The sequence below is a fragment of the Vicia villosa genome, linkage group LG2 (genome assembly GCF_029867415.1).
Source record: "Vicia villosa cultivar HV-30 ecotype Madison, WI linkage group LG2, Vvil1.0, whole genome shotgun sequence".
NCBI lineage: Eukaryota > Viridiplantae > Streptophyta > Magnoliopsida > Fabales > Fabaceae > Vicia > Vicia villosa.
In genome coordinates, this window is record NC_081181.1 from 55,976,942 (window position 1) to 55,991,600 (window position 14,659).

At 36.0% G+C, this 14,659-nt stretch overlaps 1 protein-coding gene across 1 annotated transcript; it reads right to left on the reverse strand.

The window, feature by feature from the left end:
- Nucleotides 1–10,377: 10,377 nt before the first annotated feature.
- Nucleotides 10,378–14,410, reverse strand: LOC131650718 (protein NSP-INTERACTING KINASE 3). Its single transcript, XM_058920418.1, has 11 exons — nt 13,741–14,410; nt 13,261–13,393; nt 13,101–13,172; nt 12,853–12,996; nt 12,691–12,762; nt 12,476–12,535; nt 12,289–12,383; nt 12,045–12,191; nt 11,611–11,952; nt 10,985–11,376; nt 10,378–10,911 (listed from the first exon to the last, which is right to left on the reverse strand). The coding sequence occupies exons 1-11, from the start codon at nt 13,841–13,843 to the stop codon at nt 10,594–10,596; spliced, it is 1,878 nt and encodes a 625-aa protein (XP_058776401.1). The 5' UTR covers nt 13,844–14,410; the 3' UTR covers nt 10,378–10,593.
- Between the last annotated feature and the right edge of the window lie 249 nt (nt 14,411–14,659).

Here is a 14,659-nt window from a genome sequence, read left to right on the forward strand (position 1 = left end):
ATAAGTCAATTAAGTGACAATGGTTATGACATAATCTTCAATCAAAAGTCTTGCAAGGCTGTAAGTCAGAAGGATGGCTCAATCCTATTTACAGGCAAGAGAAAGAACAACATTTATAAGATTGATCTTTCAGATCTTGAGAAGCAGAAGGTGACTTGCCTTATGTCTGTTTCTGAAGAGCAATGGGTCTGGCACAGAAGATTAGGACATGCTAGTTTGAGAAAGATTTCTCAGATTAACAAACTAAATCTGGTCAGAGGACTCCCAAATCTGAAATACAAATCAGATGCTCTTTGTGAAGCATGTCAGAAGGGCAAGTTCTCCAGACCTGCATTCAAATCTAAGAATGTTGTTTCTTCCTCAAGGCTGTTAGAACTTCTGCACATTGATCTGTTTGGACCAGTCAAAACAGCATCTGTCAGAGGGAAGAAATATGGATTAGTCATCATAGATGATAATAGCCGCTGGACATGGGTAAAGTTCTTAAAACACAAGGATGAGTCTCATTCAGTGTTCTTTGAATTCTGCACTCAGATTCAACCTGAGAAGGAATGCAAAATCATAAAGGTCAAAAGTGATCATGGTGGTGAATTTGAGAACAGATTCTTTGAGGAGTTCTTCAAAGAAAATGGTATTGTCCATGATTTCTCTTGCCCTAGAACTCCACAGTAAAATGGAGTTGTAGAGCGAAAGAATAGGACTCTACAAGAAATGGCCAGAACCATGATCAATGAAACCAATATGGCTAAGCACTTCTGGGCAGAAGCAATAAACACTGCATGTTATATTCAGAATAGAATCTCTATAAGACCTATTCTAAATAACACTCCTTATGAATTGTGGAAGAACAGAAAGCCCAACCTTTCATACTTTCATCCTTTTGATGTGTTTGTTTCATTCTGAATACTAAAGATCATCTTGGTAAGTTTGATTCTAAGGCACAAAAATGTTTCCTTCTTGGGTATTCTGAACGCTCTAAAGGCTACAGAGTATACAATACTGAAACATTGGATGTAGAAGAATCAATCAATTTCATATTTGATGATAAGCTTGGTCTTGAAAAGCCAAAGCAGTTTGAGAATTTTGCAGATATAGATATTGACATATCAGAAGCTGAAGAACCAAGAAGCAAAGTTCCAGAAGCTGAAAGTCTCATAAGCAAAGGATCAGAAGATCAAGTTGCTGCATCTTTAGAGAATCTCAGAATTTCTGAAGAGCCAACAGTCAGAAGATCTTCTAGACTCACCTCAGCTCACTCAAAAGATGTGATCCTTGGAAAGAAAGATGATCCTATCAGAACAAGAGCATTCCTTAAGAACAATGCAGAATGTCAATTAGGTCTTGTTTCTTTGATCGAGCCAACTTCTGTTTATCAAGCTCTAGAAGATCCAGACTGGATAATTGCCATGCAAGAAGAACTAAATCAGTTTACAAGGAATGATGTATGGGATTTGGTTCCTAGATTAAAGGATTCAACATCATTGGTACAAAGTGGGTGTTCAGAAACAAGCTTAGTGAGAAGGGAGAAGTGGTAAGAAACAAAGCCAGACTGGTGGCTCAGGGATATAGTCAGCAAGAAGGGATTGACTATACAGAAACCTTTGCACCAGTGGCCAGGTTAGAATCTATTCGCTTATTAATTTCCTTTGCCACTCAGCATAACATCACTCTGTATCAGATGGATGTTAAAAGTGCCTTCTTAAATGGTTATATAGATGAGGAAGTCTATGTCCACCAACCTCCTGGTTTTGAAGATTCTAAGTCTCCAGAACATGTTTTCAAACTTAAGAAATCATTGTATGGATTGAAGCAAGCTCCCAGAGCTTGGTATGAAAGATTAAGTTCTTTCCTTCTGGACAATGGTTTCACTGGAGGACAAGTGGACACGACTCTTTTCTGTAAAACGTCTAAGAAGGACATTTTAATTTGTCAAATTTATGTTGATGATATTATCTTTGGAACATCTAATGCTTCACTTGGAAAGGAGTTTGCTAAGTCTATGCAGGCTGAATTTGAAATGAGTATGATGGGTGAACTCAAGTATTTCCTTGGGATTCAAATCAACCAAACTTCTGATGGAACTTATGTTCATCAAACGAAGTATGTGAAAGAACTTCTGAAGAAGTTTAATCTTTCTGAAAGCAAAGAAGCCAAAACTCCTATGCATCCAACGCGTGTTCTAGGTAAGGATGAGGTAAGTAAGAAGGTAGATCAGAAGTTGTACAGAGGTATGATTGGATCTCTTCTATATTTAACTGCTTCTAGACCTGATATTCTATTCAGTGTTTGTTTGTGTGCTAGATTCCAATCAGATCCTAGAGAATCTCACTTAACTGCTGTTAAGAGAATTCTGAGGTATCTGAAAGGTATTACTAATGTTGGTTTAGTCTACAGAAGATCTAAAGAATACAACTTAGTAGGATTCTGTGATGCTGACTATGCTGGAGATAGAATTGAAAGGAAGAATACTTCTGGAAGTTGTCAATTTCTTGGAAGTCGTCTGATCTCCTGGTACAGCAAGAAGCAAGCTACCATAGCCTTATCAACAACAGAAGCAGAATATGTTGTTGCTACTGGGTGTAGCACACAAATGCTCTGGATGAAGAGTCAGCTAGAAGATTATCAGATATATGAGAGTAACATTCCTATTTTCTGTGATAATACTTCTGCTATTTGTTTATCTAAGAATCCTATCTTACATTCAAAAGCTAAACATATTGAGATTAAACATCATTTTATGAGGGACTATGTTCAGAAGGGTGTTCTCTCTTTGAACTTTGTGGATACAGACCATCAATGGGCTGATATCTTTACAAAACCCCTTGCTGAAGATAGGTTTAAGTTCATTCTGAAGAATATCAGTATGGACTTATGCCCAGAATGAGAAGATGAGAAGATCTTGTGTATGGGTATATTCTGAAATGTGTTAGGATTATGTATTTATAAGAAGTTCTGATAATGATCAATTAGAAGTTCTGATTCTGTTATTACTAACGTTTCACTATCTAAGTTGATTCAGAAGCTCTTTAAAGTAAAACAGCTGTCACCAGTTTTCCAGAAAACGAACACGTGTTTACTATTTCTGGACAAGCATGCGTGTAGTTGAGGAGATGCCGCCCTAGGTAACTGTGCAAATCATTTCATTTTGTCACTTTATCTCTCCTAACGTCATTTCTCATTAAATGCATATTAATGTCATATTTTTTTTACACTTTTCTTTAAACCATACCACATTTATTATTTTCTCTTATTCATCTTTTAAATACCCACTTCATCTTCATTTCATCTTTTTCGCTCTCTCTATTCATTTGTCTCTCTCTTTGCATTCATCGCACGAACCCTAGCCTTATTCTGAAACCAAGCATTTCACCATGAATCCTTCCTCAAGCTTTGCAAGCCAAACAGAAGTATCATCTACTCAACTGGTTATGAGCAAGCGTGATTTTGCTCCGTTGAAAACCTGCTCCATTCCTACTGAAGAGTTGGAAGTTCTCTGTGAATCTGCTGTGGATTTTGAAAATATGAAAGCAAATGGTTTTCATCCTGATGCAAGAATCTTGGAACAAGGCTGGTCAAGTTATCTTGGTAGATTGGTTGAACCAATTTATCCAACTCTTGTGAAAGACTTCTGGGCTCATGCAACCGTTACGTCATCTGCTATCATCTCCTTCGTGCTAGGGCATGAAGTTGTGATAACTGAGAAACTGATAAGGAAACTGTACAACCTGAATGATGAAGAAGGATGCACTGGTCCTCTTCCTGGTAGAGTTAACTGGCTACAGGTTGAAAAACAAATCTCACTTGCTACCGGTATTAAATCACACAAAACTGGTACATTGAGGGCGTTTTATCAAGTGTGGGCTGAAATTATTCTGGGTTCTCTCCATCACAGAAAGCAATCATTCTCCTCTTCCTACATCAGTCTAGATCACAAATACACTCTCTTCTGCATTGGAAGAAGAATTGAACTCAACATATCCAACATTCTCTTTCAGAATCTGAAGTTGGCTATTGAAGAGTCAAGGGATGAAGAACGTGAGAAGTATCCTCATCTTCAAAGAAACACTATTCCTTTCGCCAGAATGATCTCAGATATTCTGATTGAAAGTAATTTGATGGACTCCCTAAGGACTATTGGAACACCTAGGTTCTTTGGAATTATTCAAGGTCTTATCTTCAATGGTGTTGATCTGTTAAGGATGCAACTTATCAGAGATGTAACTTCTGCTCCTTCAAGCTTCCCAGATATTATGTCTAGGAGAACTCCTGTAGAAGGCTTTGCTACATTGTTCCAAGCAGAACTTCACAAGGCTGTTAAGCATTACTTGGAAGCTTCTGTTAGAAGTCAATCTTCTGTTGATCCTGCGTGGATTCGTGGAAGAGTGCTTCCTTCTCAAGCTGATCTTCAGAAGAAGGCTCAGAGAAAGCAAGAAGCAAAGCTGAAGAGAAAGGCTGCAGAAGAAGCTGCTAGAGAAGCTAAGAGGCAGAAGGTCACTTATGACCCTCTTAAAGTAGATTCTTTTGAAGCTATAAGAACTGGTAACTTCTCCAGGCAAGTATACAAACCTCCTCCTTCTGAACCTCAATCTTCTACCCAACCATCTCCTTATGAACCTCAAAACACCTTCACCATTCCAAATCCTCTTCCACCATCTCTTTCTACACCTGTTTTAAACCCCACTCCACTAAATATTTGTCCTCCCACACCTTCTGATATCCCATCATCATCATCAATCCTCCCCACTGATATACCATCTTCATCAACCATCTCCCCAGATATTCCATCTTCTTCAACCACAGCACCTCCACCTCCTATATCCCATCTCCTTCCTACCAGAAAATCCAACCCATACTGCCTTCTCTACCCAGACTACAAATTCACCTTCAACCCTCCTGAACCTGAACCTCATATTTACCTGGAGATGTTCAGAAATGAAGTTGTAAGTAGGCTGGATCTCTTGAGAGATGACTTTTTCAATGAGCTGGATGATGTTTCAACCAGAAACCTTTGGAGAAGCTTTCGCCAGGATTTTCAAGTTGGAGTTATGGCTGTTCAGAAGAGACTAGTGGCTGCTGCTCCTGGCTATGCTGGTTATCTTCTGGAGGTTGATAATGGTGTCTACTATCACCCCATCAAAAACAGGAGAGCTCTTGAGGAGAAGCCGTTTGTTGATGAGCTGTTGGACAATCCCTGCAGAGAGATTGTGGTCTGGAGACCTCAGTATCCAGTTCTGATTGGAGACTTCAAGTCACTCTTTGACTTTCTGAGGGAGAATCCTTCTGAAGAAGACCCTGATTTGGTCATCCCAGAAGTTGCTGATCCTCCAGAAGTTGAAGGTCCTTCTGCTCCAAGGAATCTGGCTGCCATTCTTCAGGCTCTTGAGAATGGAGATTCTGAGGTGCCTGCTGCAGAATATGGAGATGCTTCTATGGAAAAAGCTGATGCTGAAGATCATCTTGCTGAATCTGTTCCTGTTGAGGAAAATCAAGATGATGATCTGATTATGGAAGCTGCGGTTCAGAATGCTGTCCCTCTGGACAAAAGTTGTGAAGCTTCTTCTGGTGAACCCTCTCTTCTGGTGAAGACTCTAGAGGTGATTCAGAAGAACCAGGCTGAGTTATCTTCTCGTATGGACGCGCAAGATACTACCAATGCTGAGTTCCGCACTTTCATGGAGAGGCAGACTGAGAGCAATGCTGGGATTCATGACATGCTGGCCAAGATTATGTCTAAGCTAGGGTCGTCTTAGTCTTTGTGTCTTAGTAGTTTCTCTTTGTTTTTGCATCTGCTTCCTATGCATTCACTTTTGTACTTCTGACAATTATCCTTCTGCAAATCAATGAATATTATCCTTCTTTCTCTCATATTGTTTGTTTTTTCATCTGAATCTTTTATTTTTTTTTTATGTTATGACAAAAAGGGGGAGAAAATGTGATAAATGATCTGATTTATTTTATCAGTTGCTGGGAGAAAGGCTCCACATTTCTAACAGAACTAGCAAGTTCTATGTCTTTGAGTGTTTTGCAGGAATTGAAGATCCTCTTTAAAGCTCAACATGAGAAGCAAAGACATGTGGAAAAGCAATTCTGTATAGAAACAAGCTCATGGAAGTTGAAGCAAGCTGAGTGCTGTAAAGCTTCAAGATCAGAAGCAAGAAGGAAGAATGTTCTGATATTCTGATGATAGAATATTCTCTAACACATTCTTATTCCTTATATGTTCTGATGCATGTTTTTAGTTCTAAAATATGCTCTGAAACATTACTGTTGTTTGCTCTGATACATATCATATGTTCTGATACATATTTTATGTTCTGATTCAGTCATGCTGACTTTTGTCGTTTAGCTTGTTCTGTAACATTTCAGGATGTAGAGATGCTCCGATGATGCTCTGGTACATTCAATAATGTTCTGATACAATCTAGCATGCAATGATTCAAGAAGAAATTCAAGTTCTGAAGCTGTCCAATGGAAGCAAGAATCAGAAGCTATGAATGTTCTGAAGATCGAAGAAATTCAAGTTCTGAAGCTGTCCAATGGAAGCAAGAATCAGAAGCTATGAATGTTCTGAAGATCTAAGCATATGTGATCGTCTCAACTGAAATGGAAAATACTCAAGAAAGTCCTTTATTTATAAATTTCTTCCAGTATTTATTTCAGGGGGGATTATTTATCTCAGGGGGAGATTGTTAATCTCAGGGGAAGACATATTCACACACTATGTTTATATGCTTATGCTATAGCTGTGTAATTGTCTTTAGCCGTCTGATATTCTGATCGCAAATTCATATCATTTATATATGTTTTTTGTCATCATCAAAAAGGGGGAGATTGTTAGAACAAGTTTTGTTCTGATCAATATTCTTAGTTTTGATGATAACAATGTATATGAATTTTGTATGAGATAATGTGGTACTCTAATACTATGCAATTTCCATTTCAGGAATTATATAAAGAGTATGCACAAAATCAGCGCAAGAAGCACTGACTCAGAAGGTTCAGCATGCAACATCAGAACATGGTCTGGCAAGACATCAGAAGATGGTCAAGCAGAATCAGAACATGGGTCTATGGAAGCATCAGAAGAACTTGAGATCAGAAGCAGAAGCACTGAAGTTCTCATGGTATCACGCTCAGAAGCACTTCAAGGTCAGAAGACAAGAAGATGCTCTGCACCAAGCTGTTTGACTCTGATGATATTCAAACGTTGTTCACACAAACATCAGATCAGAAGCAAGTACTAGCTGGCAGGCTACGCTGACTGACAAAAGGAACGTTGAAAGCTATGAAAGGCAATGTCAGTAGACACAGCGAAAGCAAGGCTCGAGGTAGTTGACAAAAGAGTGAAACATTAAATGCAATGCTGTACGGAATACACAAAGCATTAAATGCTCCCAACGGTCATCTTCTCAAACGCCTATAAATATGAAGTTCTGATGAGAAGCTAAGTTACGAATTCTGAATACAAGAATCTTATGCAAAAACGCTGAAACGCTGTTCAAATCAAAAGCTCTCAAACTTCATCATCAACCTCACTATATTGTTGTTGTAATACTTTAGTGAGATTAAGCTTAAACTTAAGAGAAATCACAGTTGTGATAATAGCTTTATAAGAAGCATTGTAACTCTTAGAATTTGTTTACATTAAGTTGTAAGAACTAGAGTGATCAGGTTGTTGATCAGTATACTCTAGAAAGTCTTAGAGGGTATCTAAGCAGATTGTTCCTAGAGTGATCAGGTTGTGATCAGTATACTCTAGAAGACTTAGAAGTTGTCTAAGTGAAAAACCATTGTAATCTCGTGTGATTAGTGGATTAAATCCTCAAGTGAGGTAAATCACTCCAAGGGGGTGGACTGGAGTAGTTTAGTTAACAACGAACCAGGATAAAAATCTTTGTGCAAATTATTTTTATCTTACAAGTTTTAAAGCTACACTTATTCAAACCCCCCCTTTCTAAGTGTTTTTCTATCCTTCAGTTATTACATGTCACCTTTATACAATTTTCGTTAATTTACCTATTTTTTCTTAGTATTTTATGTGTGCGCCAACAAAGTGAATTTTCTATAAATATATTTTAACTATTATCAAAATGAAACTATCAAAATGAATCAGTCATTCATGTCTCCTTACCTTGTTATTACATGTCACCTTTATACAATTTTTGTTAATTTAGCTATTTTTTTCTTAGTATTTTATGTGTGCGCCAACAAAGTGAATTTTCTATAAATATGTTTTAACTATTATCAAAATGAAACAGTTATTCATGCCACCTTACCTTGTTATTACGGGTGTGTTTGGTGGAGAGAAGAAAGTGTGAAGAGAGAAAGAAGTGAGAGAGAGTGTGAGAAGAGAGAAATTGATGAGAAATATAGAAGAATTGATGTATTGTTTGATATAAGAGAAAGATAAGAGAAATAGGAGAGAAAGAAGTGTGTTAAATTTTTAAAAAGACCATAATATCCTTATCATAAAAGGATATAATTTTATTATATTTAAGTTTAATATTTATAAAAAGATGAATGTAAATTTTATTTTAATTGAATTAAAAAATTAAATTACTATTTTACATATGAATTAAATTGTCTGTCTACTTAATTAATTAATTGTTTCAAAAGTATTCAAATTTAATCAATTTAATTAATTCATTAATTAATACATTTATTACTATAGTTCAATTTTAATATATTAGTTATTAATACATTGTCACTCTTTTCATTTGAATTTTTATAATGCAACGAGATTGAGATTATGAATCAGCATGTAAAGTAATACAATTTGCTTTTTCATTGATATTTTATTAGTTGGGGTAAAATTGAGAAATACTAATTATTGCACCATTTTTCTTCATTTCTTCGCATAAGTGGAGAGAAAGGATTTGTATGTGGGAACCACCTAATTTTAATCTCTCTTCTCTATTTCATTGCAAACCAAACAATAGTGATGTGACATTTCTTCTTAGACTCTCTCTTCACAACTTCTTTCGTCTCTTTCTCTTTAGAAACAAGCAGACCCTACATGTCACCTCTATACAATTTTTGTTAATTTACATTTTTTTTTCTTAGTATTTTATGTGTGCGCCAACAAAGTGAATTTTCTATAAATATATTTTACTATTATCAAAATGAAACAGTTATTCATGTCACCATACCTTGTTATTACATGTCACCTCGCAAAAAGATCACCTCCTACCATTACTCTTCTGTCATCAATCATGTCCCTTATCCAATGGCTGTGAATTAATTAAAAATAAATAAAAGAAAAACTTTGATTTTAGAAAGAGGTAGAAATGTAGATAAATGGTCAAGATAAGAGCAAAAAGGGCAGCAGCACCAAAAAGGCTGGAGAGGATTAAGATCCATGTCACCTCACCTTTATTCATTTTGTCAACTATTATTTAGCAAAAATTAAGTTAAATATATTTAAATAAAAGTTCATTTCATGACAACACAAAAAATTTAAGAAAAATGAAAATTTAATTAATAAAAATTAGTCCAAAGAAACAATTATTTCAGGAAAAAGAATTGTCTCCAAGCCCTAAACTTTGTTACAAAACCTAAAGTAGGTGAGGTCCAAAAGGTATCATCATTTATGAAAACAGTGGGGTATGGAAAGTAGGAGTAGGTGGGTCCTTAGTAGATTTTTCTACTTCAAAAGAATCAAAACTCAAAGAAGCACATGTATACCCTCTCTAATTGATGGAACTGCCACTGCACACTGACTGATGGGGGTCGAGTGTTTTAGCTGGTGATGCATTGCAGAGTGGTATTAATGTAATTTTGTTGCTTCTTTTCTTATGGACTTTTGCTGCTTGGATGGAACTTTACATGATTTTTCTTTCCTTCTTTTTATAGCCTTTATAGACTTGAGGGTGGGGGTACCTTATGTAGTCATCATGCTGTATTTCAGATATTTGTTTTGGTTACTGTTATAGTCTTTGACACTATTATTCTCAGTAGTTTTTTGTATTTCTTGTTTGGTTTTTGGTGGTTTATTGAAAAACTTATATAATTATCGGTGTTAAGGTGTCAATAATGTGTCATGTCATCAATAATGTGTCATGTCTCAGTGTCTATGTCACTCATGTCTCGGTGTTCATGTCAAAGTTGTCTCGATATAGAGTTAAAACTTTGGTTCGGCCCAAAAAAAAGAAAACGGGCGTTACATGTGCATACTTAAAACTTTGGTCCACTTCGAAAGATTATGAGAGCAAGGAAGGCGGACATCATATTAGAAGGCGCGAACCTTAAATCTTGTATGTCTCACAAAAAAATGCAGGCAAATATGCCGACGGTTTAGATCCGTTTTGCCACCCTTCTAAAAGAAGAAGAAGGTGGAGAAAGTTTTTACTTGTGATATTTGAGGCTAGGAGACATCAATAATGGCACAACTTGAAACTTTCTAACATTGATTCAAAAAATTAATGAGGCAACTAAATCAACATTCCAACAAAGATAACACTTATACATGGCTTTCCCTTTTTTTTTTCTTCCTTTTTACAGATGAATACAAGCATTACATAGCTACCTATTGACACTAATGACAATGTTCATTTAAACATGAGAGCTATAGTGGTAAAAAAACTAAGATGCTTATCACCTAGGGCCAGAAAGCTCCATTGCTTCTACTATCAGTGATGATTCTTCTATAAAATCTGAATATCTTTGAGGCGGATTTTCGCAAAACCGAAACCGCGGTGTTTCGATCCTCTGTGACGCCTCCCATCTCTCGGCTAAGCCGTCCCCTTCCAACATCTTTAACACTTCTGACATCTTCGGACGGTGCGACGGATTAAACTGTGTACACAAGAGTGCTACTTGAACCATCTCACCCAATTCAACTATGTCAAAATTTCCTTTCAGATCTTTATCTACCATTTGACTTAATTTTCCTTCGAGGTGAAGCTTCTTAACCTGTACATGATTTGTATGGTCACTAAACAAAAAGAGATACTAAGAAACGCGAGAGTCGGGAGAAAGAACGTACCCAATCAAGCATTACGCCTTTCTGGTTTGCTGCTCGACCGAAATCTAGAGCTTTATGACCTGTGATCAGCTCAAGCAACAAGATTCCATATCCAAACACGTCGGTCTTTTCTGATGACTGGCCGGTGGATAGGTACTCCGGAGCAATATGACCAATAGTGCCACGAACGGCAGTGGTCACGTGAGTATCTCTATGATCCAGAAGCTTAGCTAAACCGAAATCACCAACAACTGCTTCAAAGTCTTCATCTAGCAATATGTTGGCTGCTTTAACGTCACGATGGATAATTTTCGGGTCACATTGTTCGTGCAAATAAACCAACCCTCTTGCCGTGCCTAAAGCTATTCTCTTTCGCCTTGACCAATCCAAAGCCGGTCGACCATTAGTATGATCTGGTACATAAATTCAAATGCAATGAGATTCAGTATTTAGCAATTATTTTCAAAATGCCGTTATAAAGTGAGTTTATGAGGAAATGCGATGAGTTTTCATTAGTTGTCGGTGTAAAACTATTTTTCACCGGTGCATCTAGTTCTTTTGATATCGTTGAGGTGAACACCGAAGTATAATTAACAACGTGAAACGAATAATAAAACCAACAATTATTAAAAGTTCAATGAGCTAACCTTTTAATCTAGAGGCTACACTTCCATTCGACATATACGGATAAACAAGGAGTCTTTCATTTTGAGTACTGCAAAACCCTCGAAGCCTCAGAAGATTCCGGTGCACAGCCAAACTTATTGTCTCAACTTCCGTTTGAAATTGAATCTCACCACCAGCCGCATTATAGTCTTTTAGCCGTTTAACAGCCACAACGGACCCGTCGTTCAAGCAAGCTTTGTAAACTATTCCAAAGCCGCCTCTTCCTAAAATGTGTTTTGAGTTGAAATGGTCGGTTGCAGTACGAAGCTCTTTGAATGAATATCTTTTCAAATGACCAAGGCGAACTTCTGGATCGTAATGCTCTGTCAAGTAACAAACATTTAGTAAACGGCGATTTATGATTTATGAAATAGACGTATATAAAGAAAGTGAATAAGCTTTAGCAAGGACTAACCATTAATATCGAAGAATATCTGTTGGTTGTGTCTATACCGCCACCAAACAAGAAGCCCGACTATAGTAACAATAACAAATGCAGCACCAAAACTTGCACCGAAAGCAAGTGCTACATGATGACCTTTTTTACCATTGTCTGGATTGGCTGAAAATCGAAGTAATACATCTAATCATGTCATGAAGAGTTTAAAATTATAAGAAAAAAAATTAAAGTAGAGTACAAAGATATATGTCATTAACACCTTCTAAAGATTCTGGTGCAAACGAAAGTGGCTCGGGCAAAACCGTAGTACAGTTGTTGACTTTTGGACCACAAATTAACGGGTTACCTACTATCCTGAAGGTAAAATTTTGAGCAAGATATTAACTTCACCGTTTTATTGTGAACTTTAACATAGAATTAAAGAAAATGTGAAATGCGAAACTTACTTTAACGTTCTTGCCCGTATTCTTGGTAACGAACCACTTAAATTATTGTAGGATAGGTCCCTGCATTTAACATACCATTTTTTAAGAGAGAAACCAAAGCTTTAATGATGCGTTGAGCAAGTATAACAGAAATACACTGAGATTCAACTCTAGTCGCTTCGATTAATATAAAGTACACATAAATACAATTTGGAGATAATGTAAGAAAGACCTACACAAGGGTAAGGCTTTGGATGTTGCTAAGAGACTGAGGGCAAGCTCCTGTAAGACTGTTATTATTTAACCGCCTAGCATGCACATAAAAAAAAAATTGAAATCGAATGAGACACATAACATTTCACAATCTCAGCAATGATGTATATGATTTTGTAACTTACAAATAATTCAAGTTCTTGAGGCCTCCCAAAGAACTCGGCATCTCGCCACTAAATTCATTGTTGGAGAGATCGAGCGTCTGAAGCTTTTCCAGGCTTCCTATCGTCGAAGGAATATGACCAGAAATAGCATTATTCTGAAGTAACCTGCATATGTAAACAACTCAATCATCAACGTAATTTCCTTCAATCAGGGTCTGTTAGGATCGACTTATTCGTGCCTATCAAAGTAATAATCAGCTTATACTTACACAGATTGCAAGTTAGTAAGGTTTCCAATTCTAGGAGATAGTGTACCAGACACATTCTGACTAGGCAATCCCCTGAAAGAAAAAAGAAAATTCTTTCAAATGAAAAAATCAAGAACTCTTGAAACTTTTTCGCCACTGTTTGAAAAAATAAACAACTTACAGTGCAGAAACTGAGCCATCTGAAGTACATGTAATCATCCTCCAACTACATGGATCAACAGAATTTATATCCCAACTCTCCAAAACATTGTGAGGATCATTCAAATCATTTTTTATAGCCATCAAAGCCACAACTGTTGATGGAATAAACAAACAAAAAGGGTTAGAATTTCAATCTCAAAACTCTTCTATTTTACAAGCACTTAATAAAAAAATTGAATAGAAAAATACCCTAAGAAAAAGGAACCAATTAAGGTCTTAGAAGCTATTATATGATAGATAATTAGGTAGTTCCTAAATTAAGCTTTAATTAAGCTTTCAACTTTCATCAACCATTAATTAACCTTTCAACTTCAACTTTCATGGCATAATTAAATTGGCCAATAAGCTCAACTTGTGAGTATTACCTTAAATTATAAATAGCTTCTACATAAGATCTCAATGAAAGGAAACTCAAACAAAAATAGTAAGAAAAATTAACCTTCATAGTTTATGCCAGAAGGAGAAAGAGTAGCAGAAGAAATCTTCATCAGAACATGAAGAAACAAACCAAGCATCCAGAACACCAAATTACAAACCTCCATTCTCTATAATCACTTCTGTAATAATCACTTCTGTAATGTCTCATTTACACAAAGCCACCATAATTAATAACTTAACAAACACATAACTTGAGTCCAACCTTATCACCTTATCCACACACACACACACATAAAAACACTATTTTGGAATCAGATTCCAATAAAGCAAAAAAACACTATCTTCAACAAGACATCAACTTTCCTATAAGACAAAACTCAATGAGCATCAACAAACAGAACCCAGATGCCAAAATCACTTTTTTTTCAACAAAGTTGAAAGAAAATGGAGAATTTGAATCCAACTGAGCAACAAGCACTAAAAAGAACAAAACTTTATTGTTTTGAAGAAAGTGAAATTACAAAGGTGAAGAGATAGAAAGATCTTTGAGATCTGTGAATGGATTGTAGAGAAATTCCATGAGAATTGTTATTGATTCCATTATTATTGCTCTACCATTATCTTGTTACTTTAGGAGTTGCAGAGAATAAAAAGCAAGTGAGCATGAAACGCGCTCACAACCAAAGAAAGAAGCAACAAACAAAGGACAAAACAAAAATGACAAAGTGGACACAAATGTAGAGATGTACACACATAAAGCTACATAATCAGTAAACAAATTTTCTTCAAAAAATCAAAAGCACTTCAAATAATAATAACAATTTTGAATAATTATTCCATGAATTTTTTGGTACAAGATTTTTTTTTGTGAATCATGTTTTTAGTTAGTTTAAGTTATTAAGTTATTCATCAAATTATTTCCACTTATTAATAAATATTATTTCTTGCAAAATTATTAATTTTTAAAATATTTTTTAACT

Bases quoted from the DNA above. Each gene is read 5' to 3' on its own strand.
- LOC131650718 (XM_058920418.1), bottom strand. From the start codon at position 13,843: ATGGAGGTTTGTAATTTGGTGTTCTGGATGCTTGGTTTGTTTCTTCAT. The intron at 12,192-12,288 runs GTGTTAATGACA...TTCGATTTTCAG, and splicing joins TGCACCAGAATCTTTAGAAG to CCAATCCAGACAATGGTAAA. The intron at 10,912-10,984 runs GTACGTTCTTTC...AATCATGTACAG, and splicing joins AAGGCGTAATGCTTGATTGG to GTTAAGAAGCTTCACCTCGA.